General features: G+C 43.1%; 1 protein-coding gene across 6 annotated transcripts; it reads right to left on the reverse strand.

Annotated features, from left to right (window-relative positions):
- Positions 1 to 6502: 6502 nt before the first annotated feature.
- Positions 6503 to 16627, reverse strand: LOC117847365 (uncharacterized). 6 transcript variants are annotated; one of them, XM_034728557.2, is made up of 4 exons: positions 16345 to 16626; positions 13709 to 13827; positions 11865 to 11918; positions 6503 to 7909 (listed from the first exon to the last, which is right to left on the reverse strand). In XM_034728557.2, exons 2-4 carry the CDS (start codon positions 13721 to 13723, stop codon positions 6719 to 6721), a joined length of 1260 nt encoding a protein of 419 aa, XP_034584448.1. In that variant the 5' UTR covers positions 13724 to 13827; positions 16345 to 16626; the 3' UTR covers positions 6503 to 6718. The 6 variants fall into 6 exon arrangements, with proteins under 6 accessions (XP_034584448.1, XP_034584447.1, XP_034584449.1 ...); XM_034728556.2 differs by having other exon boundaries at positions 13709 to 13870; XM_034728558.2 differs by lacking the exon at positions 13709 to 13827 and having other exon boundaries at positions 16345 to 16627.
- Between the last annotated feature and the right edge of the window lie 7754 nt (positions 16628 to 24381).

The raw sequence follows: 24381 nt of genomic DNA on the forward strand, positions 1-24381 counted from the left end.
ACGCCTTCTGGAAAGACGCACCGACGGTGATGACCCCGTTGGGCCCCGGCAGCTTAAGCTTGAGGTAGGTGTAAAAGGGGATGTCCATGAACTTGGCATAGCATGGCCGTGCCAAGATGGCGTGGTAGGTTCCGCGAAAGCCTACCACCTCGAAAGTGAGGGTCTCCTTCTTGAAGTTGGAAGGAGTCCCGAAAGTGACGCGCAGGTTGATCTACCCGAGGGGCATTGCCCGTTTCCCCGGCACGATGCCGTGGAATGGCACCTCGCTAGGATGGAGATGGGATCGGTCGATCCCCATGGCGTCAAGGGTCTCGGCGTAGAGGATGTTGATGCCGCTGCCTCCATCCATGAGCACCTTGGTAAGGCGCTTCGTGCCAACGATGGGGGTCGACAACGAGGGGGTAGCGTCCCAGCTACGGGATACGCTCTGGGTCATCGGACTGGTCAAAGGTTATGGTGGACCTTGACCAGTCGAGGAAGGCCGGGGTAGCGGGGTCGGCTGCATAAACCTCGCGACATTCCAGTTTTCAGCGGCACTTGGAGTCGTAGGCCGCTGGCCCGCCGAAGATCATGAAGCAGCCATCCACGTTGGGGAAGCCGTATTCCTTCTCTCTGACATCCTTCCTCTCTTATTCGGGCTTCCGTCTCCGATCGCCCTTCACCGGATTGCCTACAAAGTACCTCTTCATGAGGTTGCAATCCTTGTAGGCATGCTTGACGGGGAACTCATGGTTCAGGCACGGTCCCTCAAGCAGCTTGTCGAAGAAGCTGGGGGTGCCCTCGGGAGGCGGCTGTCCCCGTTTGTGCTCGGCAACAGCCACGAGGGGAGCCTCGCGCCGTTGCTTGTTCTTCTTCCTCTACTAGCGGTTGGAGGTGCCCTCATCGACGTCCTCCTCCCATTTCGCCTTGCCTTTAGAGCGATCAAAGATCCCCTCGACGGCTTCTATGCCCGAGGCAAAGCTGGTGGCGATGTTGAGGAGCTCCTCGGTGGTCTGTGGGCCCCTGCATCCCAACTCGTGGACCAGGGGCCTGTAGGAGGTTCCCGCCAAGAAGGCTCCAATGACGTCTGCGTCGTCGACGTTGGAGAGCTCGGCGCTTCCTAGAGAAGCGCCGGATGTAGTCTCGGAGGAACTCATCCGACCCCTGACGGCAGCTCCGGAGGTCCCAGGACTTTCTGGGGCGCATGTACGTGCCCTGGAAGTTCCCTACAAAGATTTTCTTTAGGTCATTCCAGTTCTGGATCCGACCTGATGGAAGGTGTTCCAGCCAGGCTCACGCTGAGTCAGCTAAGAATAGAGGGAGGTTGCGGATGATGAATAGGTCGTCATCCACCCCAACGGCCTGACAGGCAAGCCGGTAGTCACTGAGCCAAAGCCCGGGGTTCGTCTCCCCAGAGTACTTAGCCATGTTGGTGGGCTGCCTGAAACGTGTCGGGAACAGCGCGTTCAGAATGCACGCGGAGAATACTCTGGGCCCTACTAGGTCGGGGCTCGGGCTCCGGTCTTCTTCGCTGTCGTAGCAGCCACCACGGTGTACGTGGTAGCCGCGGTCGGCTCCGTCCTCCCTGTCTGTGCGAGAGCGCCTCCACGCGTCTAGGGTGTCACAGGCGTCGTGGATGGGACCAACGCGCCGATGGACAAATGGGGCTCCGCCACCTGCAGGCAGTGGGGTTCGTCGAGCGAGCGCGGCCTGGTTCCCCCCAGGAGGAGGCTGGTGGACAGACTCCCCGTGCCTTTCAAGAGGCGTGGTGCGCGCTGCCCTGCTGGCGTTGTGCCCGTATCGCCGGGACGCGGAGCTCTCGGCCTGCTGGACTGCGGCGCACTCAAGCAAGTTGCGAACCTCTTGGTGGGCCTGTCGCTCCTTGGGCGTCGCTGGCTCGGGGAGTCATCGGAGTAGGGCCGCTGCGGTGGTGATGTTCTGTCTGGCGCGTGCGAAGAGTTGAGGACGATCCTTGTCCTCGCAGATGCGCCGCTGGATGTCGCGTGCCCGTTGATTGCTCGACCTCCTGATTGGGCACCGCGCGCGCCTCCGGTAGCCGAGGCTGCTCCGAGACCCTGGCGAGGGCTCCAGCAGTAGCTGCGGCGCGTGGTGGGGGAGTGTGCTGCCACCCTTCGCCCCGTTGTCATTGGACCCCCGCGGAATGTACGTCAGCCATGAAGCACTCACGCGAGGGGTGGTGGCTCCCATTGTTGGAACCAGCGTCGGAGGCCGTTTCCATTACGCCCACGAACTTGTTGTTCACAGGTGGCACGATAATGGATCGTTCCAGGAGACGACCGTAAGTCGTCGCGGCGTTGCGTAGGCCAAAAGGTCGCTCCTCCGAAGGAGGCCCTGTGGTGCGCGCCCGGCCGCTCACCACCGTTCCGACGGTCGAGCCGGAGGTGACGGGGTGAGCGGGCAGGACAAGGAGAGAAATCAGCTTGATTCCCTCTCCCGTGGCGAGGAAGTCTAGGCTCTCGAAGCGGATGTGGGAGCCGGGAGCGAAGCCGATGTCGTGGTTGGCCATCCGAAGCCGGTGATGATCGTCATACGCGCAAAGGCCTCCCACCTAGCGCACCAAATATCGGTGTTAAGAATCACAGGTCAAGACTCCAGCAAGTAAATTTGTTTTCTATGCGCGTAAGGCTCGGGTGGTTGCACTAGAGGACACGAAATTTATACTGGTTCGGGCAGGAATAGCCCTACGTCCAGTGTGGGAGGCTGCTCGTGTTACTCGTGCCAAGTTTGTAGTAGGGGTTACAAATGGGCGAGAGAGGGAAACTGGTCCCAAGTCTCTGTGGGTGTGCACTGATGCTCGTGAGGTTGGATTACGGGTCGGGGTCGGATCGTTCTGTTTGAGAGCCGTCCCTTTCTCGGGACCCTTGGTCCTCCTTTTATAGTGTAAGGAGGACACAGGAGTTACAATCGAGCCAGGAGTAAAGGGAAGTAAAAAAAGTAAGCAAGGAAGGTAAAGCACAGGGAGACGGGTCGAGCCACCGGGGTTGCCGCCTTCCCTTCTGATTTCTACATCCTGTCAGCATGGCTACCAAAGAGGGGTGGTTGTCGTTGGGTCCCATCGATGACCCAGTAGTCGGCCACTGCACCTGAGCACGCGAGACGTGCGTGGCAACCGACCACTGTAGCCATGCGAGTTGATGATGATGACTAGCCACCGTAGCCGTACACATCGCAGATGACGAGCGACCACTATAGCCACGCGTGCTAACCGGGGGGCGCGGCTGACACGCCCTTGCCGCCGAACGAGCGGGAGACTGGGCAGCGCACCCTCCTTCGTTAGGTAGCATGGGCGATGAGTGCCCTATGACGAATGTCATAGGGGAGGGTTAGGACGGTGCAGTTGTAGCCCTGTGCAGTCATGGCAGTAGTGCGCCACTTGAAAACTCCGGCTGGTCACGTCAAGGAACGCGGGCGCCTCTCCGTGTGTCAGAGCCGTATTCCGGACATCCGTGTCCCACCGATTGCATTTATGGTGAGATCGGTGGAGGCCCACAAGATCTGCGCCCTCGTTTGCTGGTTTGATCACGTCCTTGGGCAAGGCGAAGCTCTGTGTTGTGGGTCCGGATACGTCCGACCCTTAGCGCCCGGGATCCGTCGGCGAGACGGAGACCTGCTGCGAGGGGTCGGGCGAGGCGGAGACCTGCTGCGAGGGGTCGGGCGAGGCGGAGACTTGCTGCGAGGGGTCGGGCATGTCCGACCCCTCTCGCCCGGGGGTCGGGCGAGGCAGAATTCTCTCGGCTGGGATGAGGAGCGGCCTCGGGGGTTTGAGCGTGTCTGACCCTGTGACCCAGGGGTCGGGCCAAGTCGGCGAAGGTCACTGTTGCTGGGGGTGGGCCCGGGCCTTTATGACTGTTGTTTAAGGAATATAAGGAAGTCGTTAATATTTCCCCCCGACACCGTGCTTGGTTCAAACAAAATAGTTAGGCATGAATCCATAATTGTATATATGGGCATGAATAGTCTTTCTAGATGAGTAATCCTTCTCATTTTTGCAATTTCTGCATGGACAACAAATGAAACCGGACAATGGTTTGTTAGATTCTGCCTCATCAAGAAAACCACACAAGCCATTATGTACTCCATGGAACCTTTGTCTGCGTTGTACATCCATTGCCGATTCATCTACAAAATATTACCGAACAAAAATATTCTGATCATCCATATAATTATAAGCATATGAATTGAAATACTTAATCTAATTTTTCTAAGTATATACATATGAATTGGTTTTTGAAGTATAAGCAAATAAATTAAAATACTTAATTAATTTTTCTAAGTATATACACATGAAATGTTTCTGAAGTATAAGCATATGAATCAAAATACTTAGGTCCCGTTTGGATACACAGTGCTAAACTTTAGCATAATACTAAATTTTAGCACCCTCAAATGGAGTGTTAAAGTTTAGCACTTGGGGCTGTTTGGATATAGTGCTAAAGTTTAGCACCTTGGATGAAAACGACTACATTGCCCTCATTTATGGCTGGCTTGGGGAAAAGTGGAGAGGAGAGAGAGGTGGCAACTAGGGAAAAAGTGGGCTTGGGACCACTTTTAGCACTATTAGCAGGTTTTAGCACCCCTTGGGTGTGCCAATGAAAAGGGGTGTGCTAAACTTTAGCACACCACTTTTTGCACACATGTTTGGATGCACAAGTGCTAAAAGTATGCTAAAAGTGTTGTGCTAAAGTTTAGCACCATGTATCCAAACGGAGCCTTAATCTATTTTTTCTAAGTATATACATATGAATTGGTTTTTGAAGTATAAGCAAATGAATTGAAATACTTAATCTAATTTTTCTAAGTATATACACGTGAAGTATAAAACAAATACCATTAAACTCAAATGTTGCTGAAAGTTTAGAGAGAAATACACAAATTATCTTTATGTACCACAATTTATCTCACTCACATTTGCCATAATTTATTTACCTCGTATTTGAAAAGTACTAAACTATGAAAAGTACTAGAATGAATTGTAGCATCCAAAAATTTGTAGCTTATTCTACGAATCACAAATATGAGCTCTAAATAACATGTTCATATAAATGAAAATTTTCCCATTGTATCTTATTCTAAAAATGACAAATTACTATAGCTCTAAAGTATAAAAATTAGTATACTAACCATATATCAAGGGACGATGAAGTTTCTAACCTTAAGAACACTTGAATGAGTGAAATCTCCAAGAAACGGTCACAAATCTGACAGCACCTCCCCCTATTCACCATGGATAGGGTGAAGCTCGAGCTGGAGGAGATGGCTCAGGCTGGAGGAAGAAGGAGGGATATTTATAGAAAGAAAATTAGTACCGGTTGGTGCCCACAACCGGTACTAAAGGGATGCCCATTAGTACTAGTTGGTGCCCCAACCCGGTATTAAAGGAGGAGGGGTGCCACATTAGTACTGGATTGGGGCAGCAACCGATACTAATGGGTACCTCTTTAGTAACGGTTGTTGCCACCAACCGGTACTAGAGGGTAGGTGGTGCATTAGTACCGGTTGGGGGCACCAACCAGTAACCGGTACTAATACTAACATTAACATTAGTATCAGGTCTGAAGTTGATCGGTACAATATCGTGGGATGAGAGGTTATTTTTCTAGTAGTGGTCGAATCCGAGTAGCTGCCAAAGTGCATTGCAGTGCGAGTGGCGGGAGAGGATGGCACCGGCATATTTCCAGTGGCAGCTAGCAGAGCTGACCTGTGATGGGTGTGAGGAATCGATCATGCAACACGCTGCAGCAACAAGCACTCGCTGTGCATACATGGTCGGGCAGCGCTAGTCTGTCGCCGTCCGGCGGTGATGGATCAAAGCTGCTTGCCGATCTAATCATAAATATAGATGGCCATATGGCCTGTGGTACGTGGGCTGGCTCACGGCACGAGATTTTAGCTCGATCCAGGCACGATCTTAGATGGACTGGGCTGGCCCGGGCCAACCTTAGTGCTGGGCCTAGGCCGTTGCGTCATCCTGTGGGTCGGCCCGGCCCAGCACGGTTAGCGGTCGGCCCACCGAGGCACAATGAAGGCACGCTTAAGCACGTTTAATTGTAATTTGTATGTGTGTTGTATGTGCATTACCTCTGAATATATGTGTTTGTATGTACAATACCTCTAAATTTTTGCTTTTGAAAATTTAATTTGCTGAAAGATTTTTTTAGTTGAGATGGGCTAGAATGGGCACAATGGGCCTTTATGGTCCTGACGGGCCACCGGGCCAGCCCGGCACAGCTAACAGCCTTTAGTGCCAAGATTGGGCTGCTGCTTGGGCTGACCTGGCCCGGCATGATTATGATATGGGCCAAATTATGCTGGGCCTAAACTGTGCCCGAGCCAGGTTGGACCGAGCCGCCCGTTTAACCATCCGTACTCACAAATCATAAAAAGAAGCGCATGGCGAGCCTCAACCTGACCAGAGGGAGGACCACGAAGGCCATGGGATTAAAGAACCCTTTTCATTTTTAACCACCGTTGGATTTGAACTAATATTTAAGAGGGGAGGAGGTAACCTTTGGTTCCTTTCAAGCACCAAAACATCTCTCGTTATAAGGTTGTTTTCATAACAATAATACAGATTAGAATAAAAACTAGCCCGTGCAATAATGCATGGATTATTCGCAACTAGTACAACAAATTATAGATGACAATCCATGACCCTTGATCAGCATTCAGCAAACAAGAGCGGTGCCCATGTAGCTTACAAATTAAGCAGATTTATTGCTCAGAATATATTTTTGACCTCATCTGGGTGCAGGTATATGACAAGCAGAGCAAAAAGGCCAGTAATTGTGATGGCTGCACAAGTCCAGGCAGTCCAGAACTTCCGGGAGCTTTCATACCTTTTTATCTCTGTCATCTGAGCCAAAATCACAATGCGAACTGTGTGGCAGAGGATGCTAAACACCCCCCAGCCCACAAAGACTTTCCACGACCAGCCGCTTCCGATGCCGTCGTAACTTGAATGGATGGCCATGATTGCTAGGAGAATGGACGAGATACCAGCCGTAAAAAGATACCGGGATAACTTGGCTTCGTCTTGCCTCACATCATGTAGGCTCCGTTGTGCAGGAGGATCTTTCGTGGGCAGGCCAGATGAACCTTCTGCGTCACACAAGCAGAGCAACGCAAGGATGGCAATGCCACAGCACACCAAGAACACATACTCCTGGAGGATCTTCTCAGCAGCCACGACAGTAGCCACGACGAGGAACAGCAGTGCGATGTAGGCGATGCCGGGTATCCATACCTTGGCCATACGACGGATCACGTCTGTCTTGGAGCTCAGTGAGGGTGGCACCGTGCAGAAGAGCACCACGAGCAGGCCACAAACAGCGCTGTAGAACAGGAAGCATTCAGGTGCCACTGCCATGTGTCCACCGGTCAGATCTGAGGATCCCTTCACGTAGCCAAGGACTTTGCCGGATAGCCCTGCAACCGACGGTGCCACGACCAGGGCAGACATCTCGAATCCTCGATCCAGTGATTCCTTGAAATGTAGCCACCTCAACCCAGGCTCTTTTCCTTGGCCTAACATCTGACAAAAGAAGTAGATGACAAGTACAAGGACGGAGCCGAAAAGAGCGAACACGATCACGGTGTCTGTGGTGTTGAAGAACAGCATTAGGGCGGTAGCAGCGGAGATTTGCAGGATGGTTGACAGGTAGGCCATCATCCATCGCACCCTGAACTGCCGGGTCACAAACATCATTTTCATTTCCATGTCGGTGAAAAACGAGACGACGAGGCACGCCAGATACATGATGGTCCACGGCGATGTAAAACTGACTTCGTGGTATTTCATCTTCGCAAAGAAAGAGAGGGCCATACAGATGTTCACCAGAGGGACTCCCCTGCTGTAGAAAGCAGAGAGGTTTTCTTTAACCATTTCCTCTGCTTCAATTATCATTGCATCCTACAAAATTAATGTAGACAGGCAGACAAGATGTTGGCATAAAATTCGATTTTCAAATTGTATGAAAAAGATAAGTTGGTGAATAAGGTCAAGAAACATATTATTGAGAAATGCAATGGTCGTTTATTAAAATCTGTTAGGGTTCGTTTGGGTCATTGGAATTGTGCTGAATTGGAATCATTCTTCCAGGGTATGTCTGTTTGGCTGCACGTTGAATCTAGCTAATTGCTAAAATATGATTCATGAAATGAATTTCAATTCTAGGATCCAAATGGTTTAAGGGTGAAATGGTTTGAAGCATTCGGCTTGTGCATAAACAATGTTCAATTATTATGTGCTTGCTTATGTTGTCACTAACCGGAGAGTTGGGAGTTAGATGGGCAAATGTGTCTTCACGCTCATGATGTGCTCATGATGTGCAGGCACATAGAATTGGCATGTCGGTTGATAGAGAAGCACAAGTAGAAGGCTTGACCATAAGACTCGGAGTGGAGTCATGGGCGACCCACGCCATACATAATAAGGAGAATGTGAGAAACATGAGAAGATGACCACAGCAACATGGTTAAAACCAAGTCAAGATGAATGTCAATTGAATAGAATGTGGCCCGAGCTAGAGTGAGAGAGGAAATGACCTGAAGGTGCATATTCTTTAAGGAATTAACATGAGTCAAGATCAAGGAGGCTTTATTCAGGATCAAGAAGGTATTATGTACATGAGCCATGACTTATTAAGCACAATTTGCAGATGGAAATTGCCCCATTCGTATGACTCTGCTACGACCACGTGTTTTGGAACTTTTGGTCTATAATAAGGGACCGTAATCTTAACGATTTGATCCCCTATTCATTGCAGGGTTGTACGAATGGGTCGTATGTATAGCATGGTCGTATGTATAGCATATTGTCCAAACCTCAAGTGGTAGTTTCATGTCAACTTTCATATTGAGAACAAGGAGGAAGGTTTTGAAGGGCTGTAGTTGTTGCTTATGGAGCAGCACAATAAGATTTAAATGAGGCCTTTCTCATAGAAATGTTGCAGATGCGTAGTAATGAAAATAAACCTCTAATAATTAGTGGAGACTTCAATACAGTAATCATAAAACTAGAAGGAAAAAATAATGATAAATATGATAGCTCTTTTACGATGGTTGGAAGGTACCGACGGTACTTTTAGATACTTTACCCCTCTAATTTTTTCTGACCGTTGATCTCAGAATGATAAATATTATAGGGTAAGGGTACTTTACTGACAAAAAATTAATTAAATTGAGTCCCGGTCCACCAGTTTTGTACTTCCTGGTACTTTGTTGTGCGTACTTCTTATTTTTCCACAATTGGATTCCTACTGATGGATGTCTCGTATTTTTAAGGCTACCGTAAAATTTCTCTAAATATGATGATAGATGGTTCATTCTTTTTAATACTTTTATAGAAAGTCTGGATTCGAGAGATTTAGAGCTCCCAAGTGGACGATTCACATGAGAAAATATTTTTGTGACTACTGACTGGGAGTAGAATTTCCTTTAGCCACAATACATGCTCTACATAGAAATATTCCGATCATAATGCTACTTGATTCAGGAAATTCTGCTCACTTTGGAACCCAACGTATGTTTAAATTTGAATTATGTCGGTTAACAAGTACAGAGTTTTACGATTTAGTAGTAGATGTATGGAAAAATAAAGTAAAAGGATCTAGTGTGCTACAGTGATGGTGAAATAAATAAGACATGTTAGGCAAAATATGGTGGGGAAAAGAGTAGAAAAGAGAAAAAAATTATAATGAGTTTCATAGACAATACAGATAAGAGAGTGGAATTGTCAGTTCTATCTCAACATAAGTCTGATGCATTTAGATGTTTAAATGAAAGATTATCTCAAACACTAAGAGAAGAGGAGATATCCTGTTATTAAAGATAAAAAACTAAGAAGCTTTTCGATGGGAATTGAAATAAAGAATATTTCAGGTAATTGCTAATTGTAAGGTTTTTCCAGTTAGAAGGTTATAACGGTGTGATAAAAGATGAAATAGAGTCAAAAGATTATATAACAAAATTTTTACCAAGATCTCTTCGGTTCGCTCGATACACAAATATATTCACTATGATGGAAGATCGATTTGATGATATTCTGCAGGTTTCAAATAGTGAAAACAAAACTCTAACATTGGTTTTCTCAAAAGGAAGTGAACGATTCTGTTTTTCAAATGGAACACAACAAGACACAAGGTCCAGATTGAGTGCATGACTCGTGCGGACACCGGAATAAAGATTATTCCTTTATCTGAAAAATTAAATCTAATGTTTGTCAAATTTGTATATGCCTGGGTTCCCTCCTTCTAGTTTCCCTCTCCTTACTTTTGTGATTTTTGAGCAATACTTTGTCTTTGTTCCAATAATGTTAGAAAAAAATGTACATCATGTGTTGCAATATGTATCTTTATTTGCTTTTGTTGTTCTTCATAGATTTTAATTGCAGGAGATTACAATAACATTAGAGCAAAATAATATATTCTCATTCGTTGTAGCATGTGTCTTTATTTGCAACACTATTGAAAATTGTGGTGCCCTATTTAGACGGTATTAGAGTTGAGGTTCAAAGCTAGACAAACTGAAGACGTGAGAGGCTAAAGATAGACATTCCCTCATGAAAAAGAGTTCACAACCTCCTTAGGATTCGAACCCATGACCTTCCCTTATGAAAAAGAGTTCATGACCTCCTTAGGATTCGAGATTCGAACCCATGACCTCTTACTTCACACGAGGCACCCTTAACCACCGTACCACACAATCGTTTGTGACTAGAATACGGATGCATCGCTTTTATATTAACTATGTTGGATATTAAATTTAACATTTGGACATCAAAATGGTCTCAAATCCGAGTGTTTCAACCGTAAAGTTTTAGATATTATCGTGGTTTTATTTAAAGTCTAGATTATGTAAATGTCAAGTTGTTTTAATCTCTCGCTTTTCTTCCCGATACCCGATTCGGAGGCCTCTGCTTCAAATGTCCATAACTTTCTCTTACGGACTCCAAATTAGGCGATTTTTTATTCTACAAACATCTATAGAAAATTTTACATCCACTGTCCCCTTTTTTGCTAGGTTTGGCGAAATTAGATTCACAAAATTCGGCCCGGAAGACTTTCTATTCCACGTTTAAAGTTTGTGCACACTTTTTAGAGTCAACTTATGATTTTGCGTAGGCCACATCTTACATCCGGCTTAGCTAAAATTTGGTGTGGTTTCCTTTTGTGTGCTTCTAGTGCTAGGAAAAATACCAGAAAAATCATGGAAAAAATAAAAATGTTTAGTGTTCCAAAAAAAAAAAACAAGAGCAAACACATTATTTTCTATAGTCCACACCTTATATCCGATTGGATTAAAAAAATTATGTTCCCTTGTGTGCTCCAAATTGAAGAAAAAATATAAAAAATTAAAAAAATAAAGAATCGACATGCACTGTGGTTTACAACCGGTGGTGAAGAACCCCCCTCCCCTTTCACCGCCAGTTCAAGCCACGAACCGGCAATGATGCCCCCTTCACCATCGGCTCCAATCCTCCCCCTCCCCCCAACCCACCCCCCGCCCCACTCTTCCCCAGCGCCACCTACCTTCGGGCCAACGGTGTGATGTCCCTTCACTGCTGGTTTTTGCTAAACCAGTGGTGAAGGGGGGCGTTGGAGAATGCTATATGTGTAGTGGTGATACCTAGGCCTGTCTAAAAAGTCTATTGGCTAGGAATGAATTTCAGATGTTTACATCACAAAACCAGCCAGTAAGAATGCCTTAGTTGTTATAGTTTCACTTAGACTCAAGAGGAGCCTTTATGGCTCTAAAACAATTGGCAAAAAATATCACAAAATTATAACCATTTATAAAGTATTAGTAAATCACTGCAAAATGGAATCCATTGTTACTATGTGAATGGGAGAGGAAGGGTCATGTACCAGTTCTTTGTCGTAATCTGTTTGACGATACTGTCGTGAACTCATTCCTTCAAGCTAAGTACATACCAGCCATATCAAGGGAAAGATAAATAGGCATCAGATATCTCAAAGAAACAAAACTGACTGAAGCATTTATCTAGTATATTGAATCATTAACTATAAAAAATGGGCTTGTATCATATGGTCATGTCAATCGAATTAATCTGGTTTACAGAACCATCTGCCATAGTTATATTCATTATGGATTTTTAATTTTCCGTTATATTCTATCAATTATAGTTGATCGCAATGAAACTGATAATTTAGATGTGAACTGACATTTTAGTGAAAACGTTTAGTTCAAAACGTTTCTTTACATGAAGCGTCAACATCAAGGTCTGTATAATATCCCCCACCTCCTCGGCCCTAGGTACAAAAAAAAGCATAACTACCGAAAGGCTGCTAATAAAATTAAGGTTTGAAATCTATGATACAAGACTTTTGTTCCTGCACATTGTTGTTTACTTATTTGGAAAATATGACTATTTCAATGCCCATAATCAATTTAAGAAAATTCAGTGAACCAAATTTAAGTTAAATATCTAAGGATAGTTTATATCTAGCATAATTATCTATTCTCGCTTGTAAATGTATGACGTTTAGACATCAACATGTTTTTTTAGTAAACATTTTTTTACCACGTTTTACATAAAAAGTGAACAAAAATATGGAAGTACAATGTTATGAAAATATATCTCATGACAAATCCAATGATGACATTTACATGGATTGTATGCGTTCTAAAACATGGTACATTTATGAACATATATAGATAATACTGCTTAAAATATCTACCATAATAATATTTGAATGCCACCTGCAACATTACCTCTTGATTGTTTATTTTCTCTACCCTATTTGCGGTGACTTGTGGTGGAAATGCGCGGGTAAAAAAACATGTATTGCAGTGAAGAATAAGCACCACCATAAAGTCTAAGTTCTAATGAAGTCATCCTGTTCGTGACCAAAAATTGCCAGGATCTGGGCAGACTGGTTCTGGCAAAGTCCTCAAAATGTAAATTGGACTTCACCATTGTGTAGCTCTCGTTGATTAGATCAAAATGCCTATGTATAACGTCCGATTTGGAATTTTGATGAAAGAATTATGATCTCGGGAAGATCTACACCCAGGAAAACCGGTCAGACTGGCTTGATTTGTGTAGTCTGAGTTAGGCGTTGTATTTTAACACGGGATTTGTAAGGGTTTCGACTCCTAACAGGGCAAGACCTTCCCTCCCTGTAAATATAAAGGGCCCAATCGATCAAAAACAAATCAATCCACTATTTTTGCTTTTGACCTTTTTTCTCTTTGCCATAACTTTTCCATCCCCATCTTGTTGTTCTTTCTTTGTCTCTACAGCGTCTGAGGACGTTCTAGGTGGCCTGCTGATCCTAGAACAACCCAAGGTGCATCTGCCCTTACGGGTCCCTCCCGGACAAGCATTCGATGATTTCTTCGCCGGGCTCGCTGGCGAAACCAGTCGGACCGGCCATCATACCGGTCTGACTGGCCTGTGCAAAGGAGTAGCAAGGAGCCCCCCTCTGCACGCTGCACATTCGAGGCTTTCGTGTGTTAGTCCTAAATTTGCACCAACACATCCTTCTATCCCATACCTGTACCATTTTGTGTGCTACATGTGTTTCGGGAATTCACTAGCTAGCGAATATTCTTGTTAACGAAAGATTGAACGCATTGATTGCAGTAAAACACAGATATATGGTGGCTGGTGACTGGAGAATGAACGGGGCAACAAAAGAGAACAAATACATAAATGAACTTATAGTATAATTTTGGCAATACTTACCTGACTGCCTAGCATTCAATGTTCGGGCCGTTGGTACCAAATCCACTATAAGCTGAGTAGCTGGTGCTCCACTCCTCTGCTGCGTCTTTGGAAAGGTAGTTTGATCTTTGAACTTGCTCCTATTTTATATATAGCCACATCATTGAGATGGTTTGGCAATTTCTGCATTCATGTTTATACTGAGATACAGTTCAACTGTCCAAACACTATGAAAGAAATGACCTATAGTGACACACACAAAAGGCAAGTGCCTTGCATCACCCATAAGACAAGAGTGACGCACAGAGATAATGTGCGTCACCTATATATGTCCCTCGGGCAGGCGCCTAAACATGACTCGTCACCTTCCAGTGATCAAAAGTGACACGGCCGAATTAAGCCCATCACCTAACGGGCCACATTTGTGGCCCGTCACCTATAAGTTTAATATAGGTGACGGATCTTGTTAAAGCACGTCATCTATAATAGCGGTAACGGATTTTGTTAAAGTCCGTCACTTATAAGTTCAATATAGGTGATGGGTCTTGTTAAAGCACGTCAAAGGTGACGGGCAACATCAAAGTCCGTCACCTTTGTGACTTTTGTACATAATTTTAATATTTTCATAATATTTTTTTATTAATTTAGATGATGACAAACTTTATATCAACAACTTCGTAGTTGAAAAGTTTTTTATTTGATGTCATTTTGACAATGAAATCTTCATTTTTAAATTTATACTTGATATATCATAAGGAAAACAATAACAACCTAGTCACATGTGATGTCTAGTCTAGATGGCAAAGGATCCTCACGCGTGACCAGCGTTCCGGGTTTGAATCCTGGTAGTGCCGAAGTTTGAAAAATCGGTATATTTTGAGTGAATAAAGTCTAGAGGGTAGAGGGAGTGGCTGAGTTGGCTCGTTCGTGATAAAAAAAATTAAAAAAAAATAGACTATGAAATAGTCATTAGTGACGGGCTAAGAATGACGCACGTCACCATTGTGGTGACATAGGCGACCAGCTTTAACCCATCACTTTTGACGGGTCATTAGTGACGTATCATGCAATGATGTCCGTCACTAAAGATCAGATTTTACATAGTGAAAATCACTCTTTCAAAATATTTCTGTATATTTTACTTCTCTATCTCTATCTCCGTCTGCTAATATAAACCAGATATTGGTCCTGGCCTCCTGGGTCATCCTTAGAGCATGCTGAGGCTTTATATGTATATGCTTAGCTTCACAATTGTGATTTTGTATATGGCTCATAATAGTTTTTTAAGGAATGCACGGTCCCTAAAAGTTGAGAACCCCAATTCAGAATCCTGTTGTTGGCAAATGTGGTGAGCTCTCAATCCTCCATCAATACACTACACACCAAGTCAGCCTTGCGGGGTGGGGTTAGCCTATATATGTAACCACCAAACTGTTCTTATTACCTTATGCCAGTCTAGAAGAAGACCAGTGGCAAAGCGTGACCAAGACATATATGGTGGGGCCTATTTTGTAGTGATTGAACAGTACGTAGTTCCAATAGTATGGCAGTTAAAGTAAATGTCATAAAACAACAATAAAATGGATATATGTCGCAAAAAACTATATTTCTATTCTCATAAAATATCCAAAACTACACATTTATTATCAATATGCATCAAAGGACTACTCTTGTAAACTATGAGCGAAAGTGCATAATTTTCTAGAATAGAATGAGCGGAAAATTGTAGTTTTGTGACATGCACTGACAACAAGAGTGTAATTTTTGTTTAATGCAGTTCTATGGTATGTCTGTCTAGAAAAGTTTACTTTTTGTAAAAACAGTATTTAAAAGGGCAATCTTTGCAATACACTCCGTCCTTCAATACAAGGGATCCTTGAAAATTTGAGATAGATTAAGGGATGAGTAATAGACTCATTTGCCCCTCATTAAGAGGGCGCATCACATGATTTTTCGCACAGCATAATCATAAATAAGGTATTTGGGATTCAAATCTAGGACCTCTTACTCCATATGTAGCCTCATCATTATTATCATCTCACGTGCACTACGTATATGGCTTATTAAGAGATTCTATTTTTTAACATCACATCTGTATACTTTTTATTACCTACTTGGTGACACAAACAATCTAAAATAAAAAACTATTTCATGAAAAGAGTTGTAGATCATCCATGATCTACAAACTTTGATATAGAGTTTATATCTGTACGAGGTCATTTGAAAAATTCAAATATTTGTTTGTTTAAATAGGTCTGAGGACTTGTAACAAATATTTGGGCTCCTAAACGATCCCAAATGGAAATATTATTAGTGACTACAAAGTTGTATAGCTTGTCGAGCTATACAATTTTGATATAGAATTTGTCTTCTCTAACTTCATAATATAAAATGTATGATTCTTTCATTAAAATCGGGATGTTTGGACTTATAGAAATCTAAGTGTTGTGAAAAAGATTTTTTGGAGTAGCGAGTAACCTTAATTACCACATGGCGCGGAATTTTCAAAGGGTCCATGTCATATTTATATTTTATTTGCATTGGTCCACCTATATGTTGTGTAGAACTAATTAAGCATGAATTGACACTGATTACATAAATCTTAGGCTAAACATGATCACAGTTTCTAGACACATGCATATATAATAGATGCATACCGGTGTTGTTGTTCGGCATGGAATCCTGTGTACTTGATGTAGGTAGGCGTCAGTGTGTTGATGATGGCGTTGATGTAGTCACCGATCAAAGGGCTGGGTGAACTCTATTCTCGATCGCCGGCGAGCTAGCTTGGGGTTACAGCGGTCCGATCCTCCGGTTGGCAACGAGATTGTTCAGGATACGGCCGGACAAGCTTCTATCCTCCTCCAAAGGCTGGCTCTAAGTTGATAGCTGGTTTAGGCCAGGGTTTGCTAGATTGCATGAATTGGATTGATAGGTAGGCATCCTGCTTAGGTATATATAGCACTGTAGAGCTAAGGGTCCTTTCATTTTATCTTATTTAAATCGGTTGTAAATCCATCGTATTCGAATTCCCAGTTTGGTTTTTGTTTTCCTTTCCTTGTCAGTCACGGTTGGTACGGTGGAGACCATGGCCAGCTATGTCCTCTTGGTTGTTGGCTGAGATCACATTCTTGCTTTACTGCATGTGGACAGCTGCTCGCTTTACTCTTAATTAGTCCTGGTACATTATTAAGACAGAAAGAATGGCCGCCATCACAACGTTTACATTACGAAAAGCTCTAATAACTAGCCAGCTAACCATGCATGTTCAACTAAGAATTGATGCGCATGTGGACAACTGCTCGCTTTCTATGATGAATACCTCGTGACGAAGTGGTCCATTCTATTAATATATTATTTACATCTTTTCGCAAAATTTGTTGTGCTAGCTATCTATATTTTCTTGATAAATTTACACTTTCATTGCTTCACAATTTCAAGATAATTAGTAACTTTCAAAATTTAGAAAAGGGAACTTAGGAAAAGCAAAATGTATCACATATGTTAACTAAATGTAATCACTAGCCCGCACAAACGTTGGAGGCAAACCAAGTAGGGAATGGTTAACAGCCTTGATGCCGGCATGTACACGTACGATGGGAATTCAAAAAAAGGATGAAGTTTATTTTATACTATCTCCATTTAAAAATACTTGACGTAAAGTATTTCCAAATGGAGGGAGTATATTCCTTGGTCCAATTTCTACTATTTTAAATGCACGTGGGCCATTGCTGGTTCCATCCATCGTCCAGGTACGTGGATGTAGAATGATTCGTCATTATTATCGACGACGATTTGGGCCGAACACAATAATGATCTGGCTAACCTTGCCCACTAACTAATAAGAATATTAGACTTTGTATATGCAATGCGTATACACACCATGCCCCAGAATTTTCAAATCGTCGAGGTCTTATTTATGAATTATTCGGTCCATTTGTATTCTGCTTTAGTGCGTCGGGCAAGTGCTTTCTCCATGTGTGCTTTTGCGTCTGTCACATCAAATGTTTAGATACTAATTAGGAGTATTAAATATAGGCTAATTACAAAATTAATTGCATAGATGGAGTCTAATTCACGAGATGAATCTATTAAGCCTAATTAGTCCATGATTTGACAATATGGTGCTAGCTACAGTAACCATTTGCTAATGGTAGATTAATTAGTCTTAATAGATTCGTCTCGTGAATTAGCACAAGGGTTCTGCAATTAGTTTTATAATTAGCTCATGTTTAGTTCTCTTAATTAGCATCCGAACATCCGTCCATGATTTGACAATATGGTGCTAGCTACAGTAACCATTTGCTAATGGTAGATTAATTAGTCTTAATAGATTCATCTCGTGAATGAGCACAAGGGTTCTGCAATTAGTTTTATAATTAGCTCATGTTTAGTTCTCTTAATTAGCATCTGAACATCCGATGTGACACTACCAAAGTTTAGCACCTATTATCCAAACACCCCCTTAGTCCAGGTACATTGGAGATGGAATGATTGATCATCATTACAATCACGATTCACGACCATTAGGAGGAAAAGCAATAGTAATGACCGGGCAAACCTTGTTTAGTCACTATTTTTTTATAATGAAAGATTTATTGATTCCGAATAGCAATACATATCGAGTTGATATAAAATTTTGAAAATAATATTGCATAAAATTTTGAAAATAATATTGACATAACAATGCAAACAACCTAAAATTTGAACAAGACTAACACACTATTGACAATCAGTCCTAGCTAACACTAGACCGGTACGCATGTGTTTGGGTTAAAAATTCATTGACCACCCACGTCAAGCGTTATGATGCCGTTACAACCAATTGCTGTGAAGTTGGCTTTCGCAGGAGAATCCGTAGCTACAGCTAATGATAATTAAGTAGATATGGCATTTCAGAGCGAACGTTTAATTCTTTCATCATAAATTTATTTCATAACAATTTCGATCCATGGTGGAAAGTGTGACCTAGCTGTCAGGCCAAAATTCGTCATAAACTACTCCTATGGCATATTCGTTATAAACATAACTACTCATATGACATTGTGACGATCAATCTTTCATGATAGTCTTTGTTCATGATAATTTTTAATCAAGCATGGCTCACCAGTTTGAGCGAGAACCCCGTACCATTGGGTGTCACAAGTTAGATTTAGGTAGAAAAAAAGTAATTTGTTAAATTTTCATAAATTCTAAAAACATTTGTAAAATTCAGATAAATATTATAAAAATTTATAAATTTCATAAATATTTACTAAACTTTAATAAATTCTAAAAATACCTTTTGGAATTCCAAAAATGTTAACAAAATTCCAAGAGATATTTATAAACTTTTAGGAAATATTTGTAACGGTGGATAGTCGATGAGGACATCACCTGCTCGGATACAACCACATTGTCAACTTTTGATTCAAAGAAATATATACGTGGATCAAAAAGAGGTGTTAAACACACATGGAAGGTATGGAGGACCAAAGAAGTTGATCGATTGGGAACAAGTCAGAGTATTCCCAACGTCCTCCACCAGGCCACCATGTCACTTTTGGCCCAAGGAAGGAAAGAGATCAAATCCAACTCGTTTCAGGGTTGGATTCGGACTGCAGAATAGCACCAACTTGTGATGGATTGGGACGTTCTGAAATCCTTATCAAGTCTACTTTCATACGGATCTGGACTCATGTCAATATCTATTCTAAGACGGCTGTAATCATCAAATTACTACCGAGAGGTTTTTCTATCCAAGGTGTTGTATCGCCTTATTTTGACCTAATGGGTTGTGTATCAAGTTGAGTCCATTAGGGATGCGTCCTAGGGTAGGAGCACGACCCCAAAAACCTTTTTGTCATCCTCCCACATTCTTATACCGCTTAGCCGCCACCAGGAACACTCGAGTTTTGTTTAAATGTAAGTTTAGCCATTGCTACTTCCTTGTAGACACGTGTGTCGACTAGACCGTTCTACTCGATTAAGAACCCCAACTTTGTGATTTCAAATTAATTTTTATCTCCATATTTGTAATTGAGTTGCTTGTTCTACTTGTTCTTGCTTGTTCCTCGATTGCTTGTAGGTATATATAGCATTGTAGAGATAAGGGTCCATTCCTTTTATCTTGTTTAAATCGGCTGTAAATCCATCATACTCCCAATTTGATTTTTGTTTTCCTTTCTTTGTCGGTCACGGTTGGTGGAGACCATGGCCAGCTATCCTTTGCTTTAGTCCATATGGGCAATTGCTCGCTTTACCCTTAATTAGTCCTCGTACATTGAGAGTGATTGGCCGCCATCACAACGATTACATTTGGAAAAGCACTACTAATTAGCCAGCTAACCATGTTCACATAAGAATTGATGCACATATGGCTTTATATGATGAAGACCTCATGACAAAGTGGTCCATTCAATTCTATTAATATATTATTTATTACATCTTTACACAAAATTTGTTGTGCTAGCTATCTATATTTTGTTGACCAATTTACAATTTCATTGCCTCACAATTTCAATATAATTAGTAACTTTCAAAATTTAGAAAAGGGAACTTAGGAAAAATAAGATGTATCACATTTGTTAACAGCCCGCACAAACTTTGGGGGCAAACCAAGTAGGTAATGTTTAACAGCCTTGGATGCCAGCATACACATGCACGACAGTAATTTTTTAAAAATGGGACGAAGTTTAATTTGTACTACCTCCATTTTTTATGCAATAAGCACATTAGACTTTGTATGCAATGCATATATAAACACCGTGCTCCAGATTTTTCAAATGGTCGCTGTCTTATTTATAAATTTATTTGTTGCACTAGCTAGCTGGGTGCCCGTGCGTTACTAAGAAATACTTAGTTACATATGCATAAATTCAAATTATCATTAGAGAAGATCAAGTGAGATTCACGTTGGCCAGCTATCCTTTGCTTTAGTCCATATGGGCAATTGGTCGCTTTACCCTTAATTAGTCCTCGTACATTGAGAGTGATTGGCCGCCATCACAACGATTACATTTGGAAAAGCACTACTAATTAGCCAGCTAACCATGTTCACATAAGAATTGATGCACATATGGCTTTATATGATGAATACCTCATGACAAAGTGGTCCATTCAATTCTATTAATATATTATTTATTACATCTTTACACAAAATTTGTTGTGCTAGCTATCTATATTTTGTTGACCAATTTACAATTTCATTGCCTCACAATTTCAATATAATTAGTAACTTTCAAAATTTAGAAAAGGGAACTTAGGAAAAATAAGGTGTATCACATTTGTTAACAGCCCGTACAAACTCTGGAGGCAAACCAAGTAGGTAATGTTTAACAGCCTTGGATGCCAGCATACACATGCACGACAGTAATTTTTTAAAAAAGGGGATGAAGTTTAATTTGTACTACCTCCATTTTTGTATGCAATAAGCACGTTAGACTTTGTATGCAATGCATATATAAACACTGTGCTCCAGATTTTTCAAATGGTCGCTGTCTTATTTATAAATTTATTTGTTACACTAGCTAGCTAGCTGGGTGCCCGTGCGTTACTAAGGACTACTTAGTTACATAAGCATAAATTCAAATTATCATTAGAGAAGATCAAGTGAGATTCACGTAAGAGAAATACATATACTGCATGTCTCTAAGCAAGAAGATTATCATCTCAAAGAAACAACCCCTACTATAGTGTTGCCGAATCTTGTAACTTCCATTTGCTCGAGAACAGTTGAACACAATACTTCATGTAGTAACTAACTAATCCACCAGATGTATGTAGCTGGTTGCCCGTGAAAAAAAATCATATGTTTTGGTACACAAATAGCAATTTACAAATTTTCTTTGTAAATTACAATTTTGTTTATACATAGTACAAAAATATAACACCTAGGAAAAGGGTATTGTTTTTTTTCAAATTGTTTTATAAGTTAAAAAAAGAAAAGAGAGAGAAGGAAGTCCAGTTTTGCCTCGTCAAGTAAATGGCATTCTGGATGAAATGAAGGATCGGTGGATTCATCTAGTCGATCTGTTTGCTGGTCTTTGAAATACATATTGCTGCTGCTGCTGCTGCTACCACGCCTCTGTAAATTCTTGTTGCTGTTGTCGTGCACACTTCCGGTTCTAGTACTCTGCTGCCGCGCTAATACTTGTGGCTGGTGCCACACACTGCAACTACATCGATCCAGGATCCAACATCTCATGGAACAAATTCTTTTCCCCGGTCACCATGAAGCATCTCGATCAATTCTGCATGCACAAAAGGAAACAACAAGAGAATAAAACAGAAATAGCGTCACAGATATTCAGTTTTAGAAATCACTGCCAGAGCCTCACTTTGCAGTCTATGTCTACCTGACCCTGACGGAGCCTTTGCCACCGCATCCAAAGCACCCCTGTTGCTACAACCAAAGCCGTCCAACACTCCACCACCCTCCTGGGAGCATCATCGGATAAAGGCACGCCAACCCCAATGAGCGGCAGCGACGACTCCGCAGCCTAGCTCGGTGCAGGCGGATGCCGCTGCCAGTTCGCCGCCGTGTTTTCCACGTCCTCGGCGCGTCCCCGGCGTGCTCCGTGACCTCAGTCCTTGTCTCCGAGGTCGCACGACGTGCAGATAGGCAGATACTCCCTCTCGGCGACACGACAGTAGCTGTGCGCCAATGCACCTCAACCTTCCAGCTCACCACGGTTTACGGCCCGTCCAGGCACAATGAGAAAGGGGCCTTCCTCCAACACATGCGTAGCTTAAAGCCGGATGATGACACCAACCATGCCGCATTATTTGGAGTATTGAAAGACGGTCCATGCGGCTTTATTTGGAGTAATGAAAGACGTAGACCAACTATAAGCCGCATGGACCGTTTTTTCTGTAACGAAAGCTGGGACTTGACTTTCGACGGGGTCACGTTCTACACGCACTCTCTTCTTCACACTTCGACCACTGCCTGCTGCTACTTGCTCAGCGCTCGGGGCCGCGTGGACCATCAACCTTCAAGTTCAAGAATTTTTGGACTCGCCTCCCACGTTTCCAGGAAATTGTCAGTGACGCATGGAACAAACCGACGCAACACATTGAACCATACCATCGATTGAGCCACAAGCTCTGCGTCACAGCAATGGCTCTGAGGAAATGGAGCTCTACTATCATCTCGGATGCCAGATTGAAATTTCTCATGGCCCAGGAGGTCATTCTGTGTCTCGACGTGGCACAAGAACTTCGAGAACTGTCCAACGCTGAACTCTCACTACGCGGAAAGCTCAAAAAGAGGCTGCTAGGATGGGCGATCGTGGAGAGAGCAAGGAAGAAACAGTGTTCACGAATCACAAATATTAAAGAGGGAGATGCCAACACAAAATTACCTACGAGCAAACGGCCGGCGACGAAAAAACTTTATTTAGTGACTATGAAAAGCGCAGGGATGGGCCGTAACACACCCCGACAAGCAAGAAATCATCTGTGAACATTTTAATGCCACGATGAGTGCTCCCGAACAACAACGTCATGATTTCCGCTAGGAAGACCTTCCTTTTCGAGAGGTCGACCTGTCTTCACTGGACAGCCCATAACCGAAGCCGAGATCAGGCAGGCCATCTCAAAACTACCTCAGGACAAGGCGCCAGGTCCAGATGGATTCACATGATGGTTCTTTAAACCGTGCTGGGACACTATCAAAGGCGACGTAGTGGCGGCAGCTAGTCAACTCGTTTTTTATCTACGCTGAAGGACCTGCAATGACCTGAACCTCCTCAACACAGCCAACATCGTCCTCATCCAAAAAAGGATGGCGCAGATACATTAAGGACTACAAGCCAATCAGCCTCATCCACACCTTCGTGAAAATAATTAGCAAGATCCTAGCACTGCGATTAACACCTTACATGCACCAGCTTATCTCACCATATCAAAACGCCTTCATCAAGGGGTGTAGCAACTTTCTATACGTCAGGAACATCGCTCGACGATTCCATAGGAACAAGACAACGGCGCTACTCATGAAGTTAGACATTTTGAAAACCTTCAACTAAGTCCGCTGGGACTACTTAATGAGCCTAATGCAGAATCGAGAATTTCCGCAACGGTGGCGGAACTGGATCGCGGCTACTCTCACCACCTCCTTCTCAAGTACTCTCACCACCTCCTTCTCCAAGATACTACTGAATGGCATTCCCCTGGAGCCAATCCTCCACGGCAGAGGCCTGCGGTAGGGAGATCCCCTGTCGCCGATGCTCTTCATATTGGCCATAGACCCCCTCCACAAACTACTCAATCGAGCAACAGAGGCAGACTACAAGAAACACCCCCTCTAGATACGTTTTATTTTTAGATTAGATACGCTTTATTTCATCTCTAGTGAATTATAGATACGCTTCACTAAAGCATGTCTGGAGCGTCTCCCCATGGACCGTGTCAAGAACTGTAAACATGTTTTGTCAAACGTGTCTACAAGATAAGAGACGCTTTCTAGAGACGGTGACAAGTGTGTCTACCCGACATGAGACGTTTTCTAAAGACAGTGCTAAGCGTGTCTCGTAGTAGACATGAAACGCTTCGCAGATATGGTGAATTACGTATCTACGCCTTATAGACATTTTAAATTAAGCAAAGTTGATGCGCTCTTTGTATTTTTCTTTCTCAATGCTAACAGTTTCAGGAACTATTTTCTAATATAATACATGCGTAACCATATTTACTTTGGACACCATAGTACG

The sequence above is a fragment of the Setaria viridis genome, chromosome 3 (genome assembly GCF_005286985.2).
Source record: "Setaria viridis chromosome 3, Setaria_viridis_v4.0, whole genome shotgun sequence".
In the NCBI taxonomy this organism is placed as follows: Eukaryota; Viridiplantae; Streptophyta; class Magnoliopsida; order Poales; family Poaceae; genus Setaria; species Setaria viridis.

Excerpts from the sequence above, each read along its gene's own strand:
- LOC117847365 (XM_034728557.2), bottom strand. Across the intron at positions 7,910-11,864 it reads CAGATTACGACAAAGAACTG|GATGCAATGATAATTGAAGC; the intron begins GTACATGACCCT and ends TTAATTTTGTAG.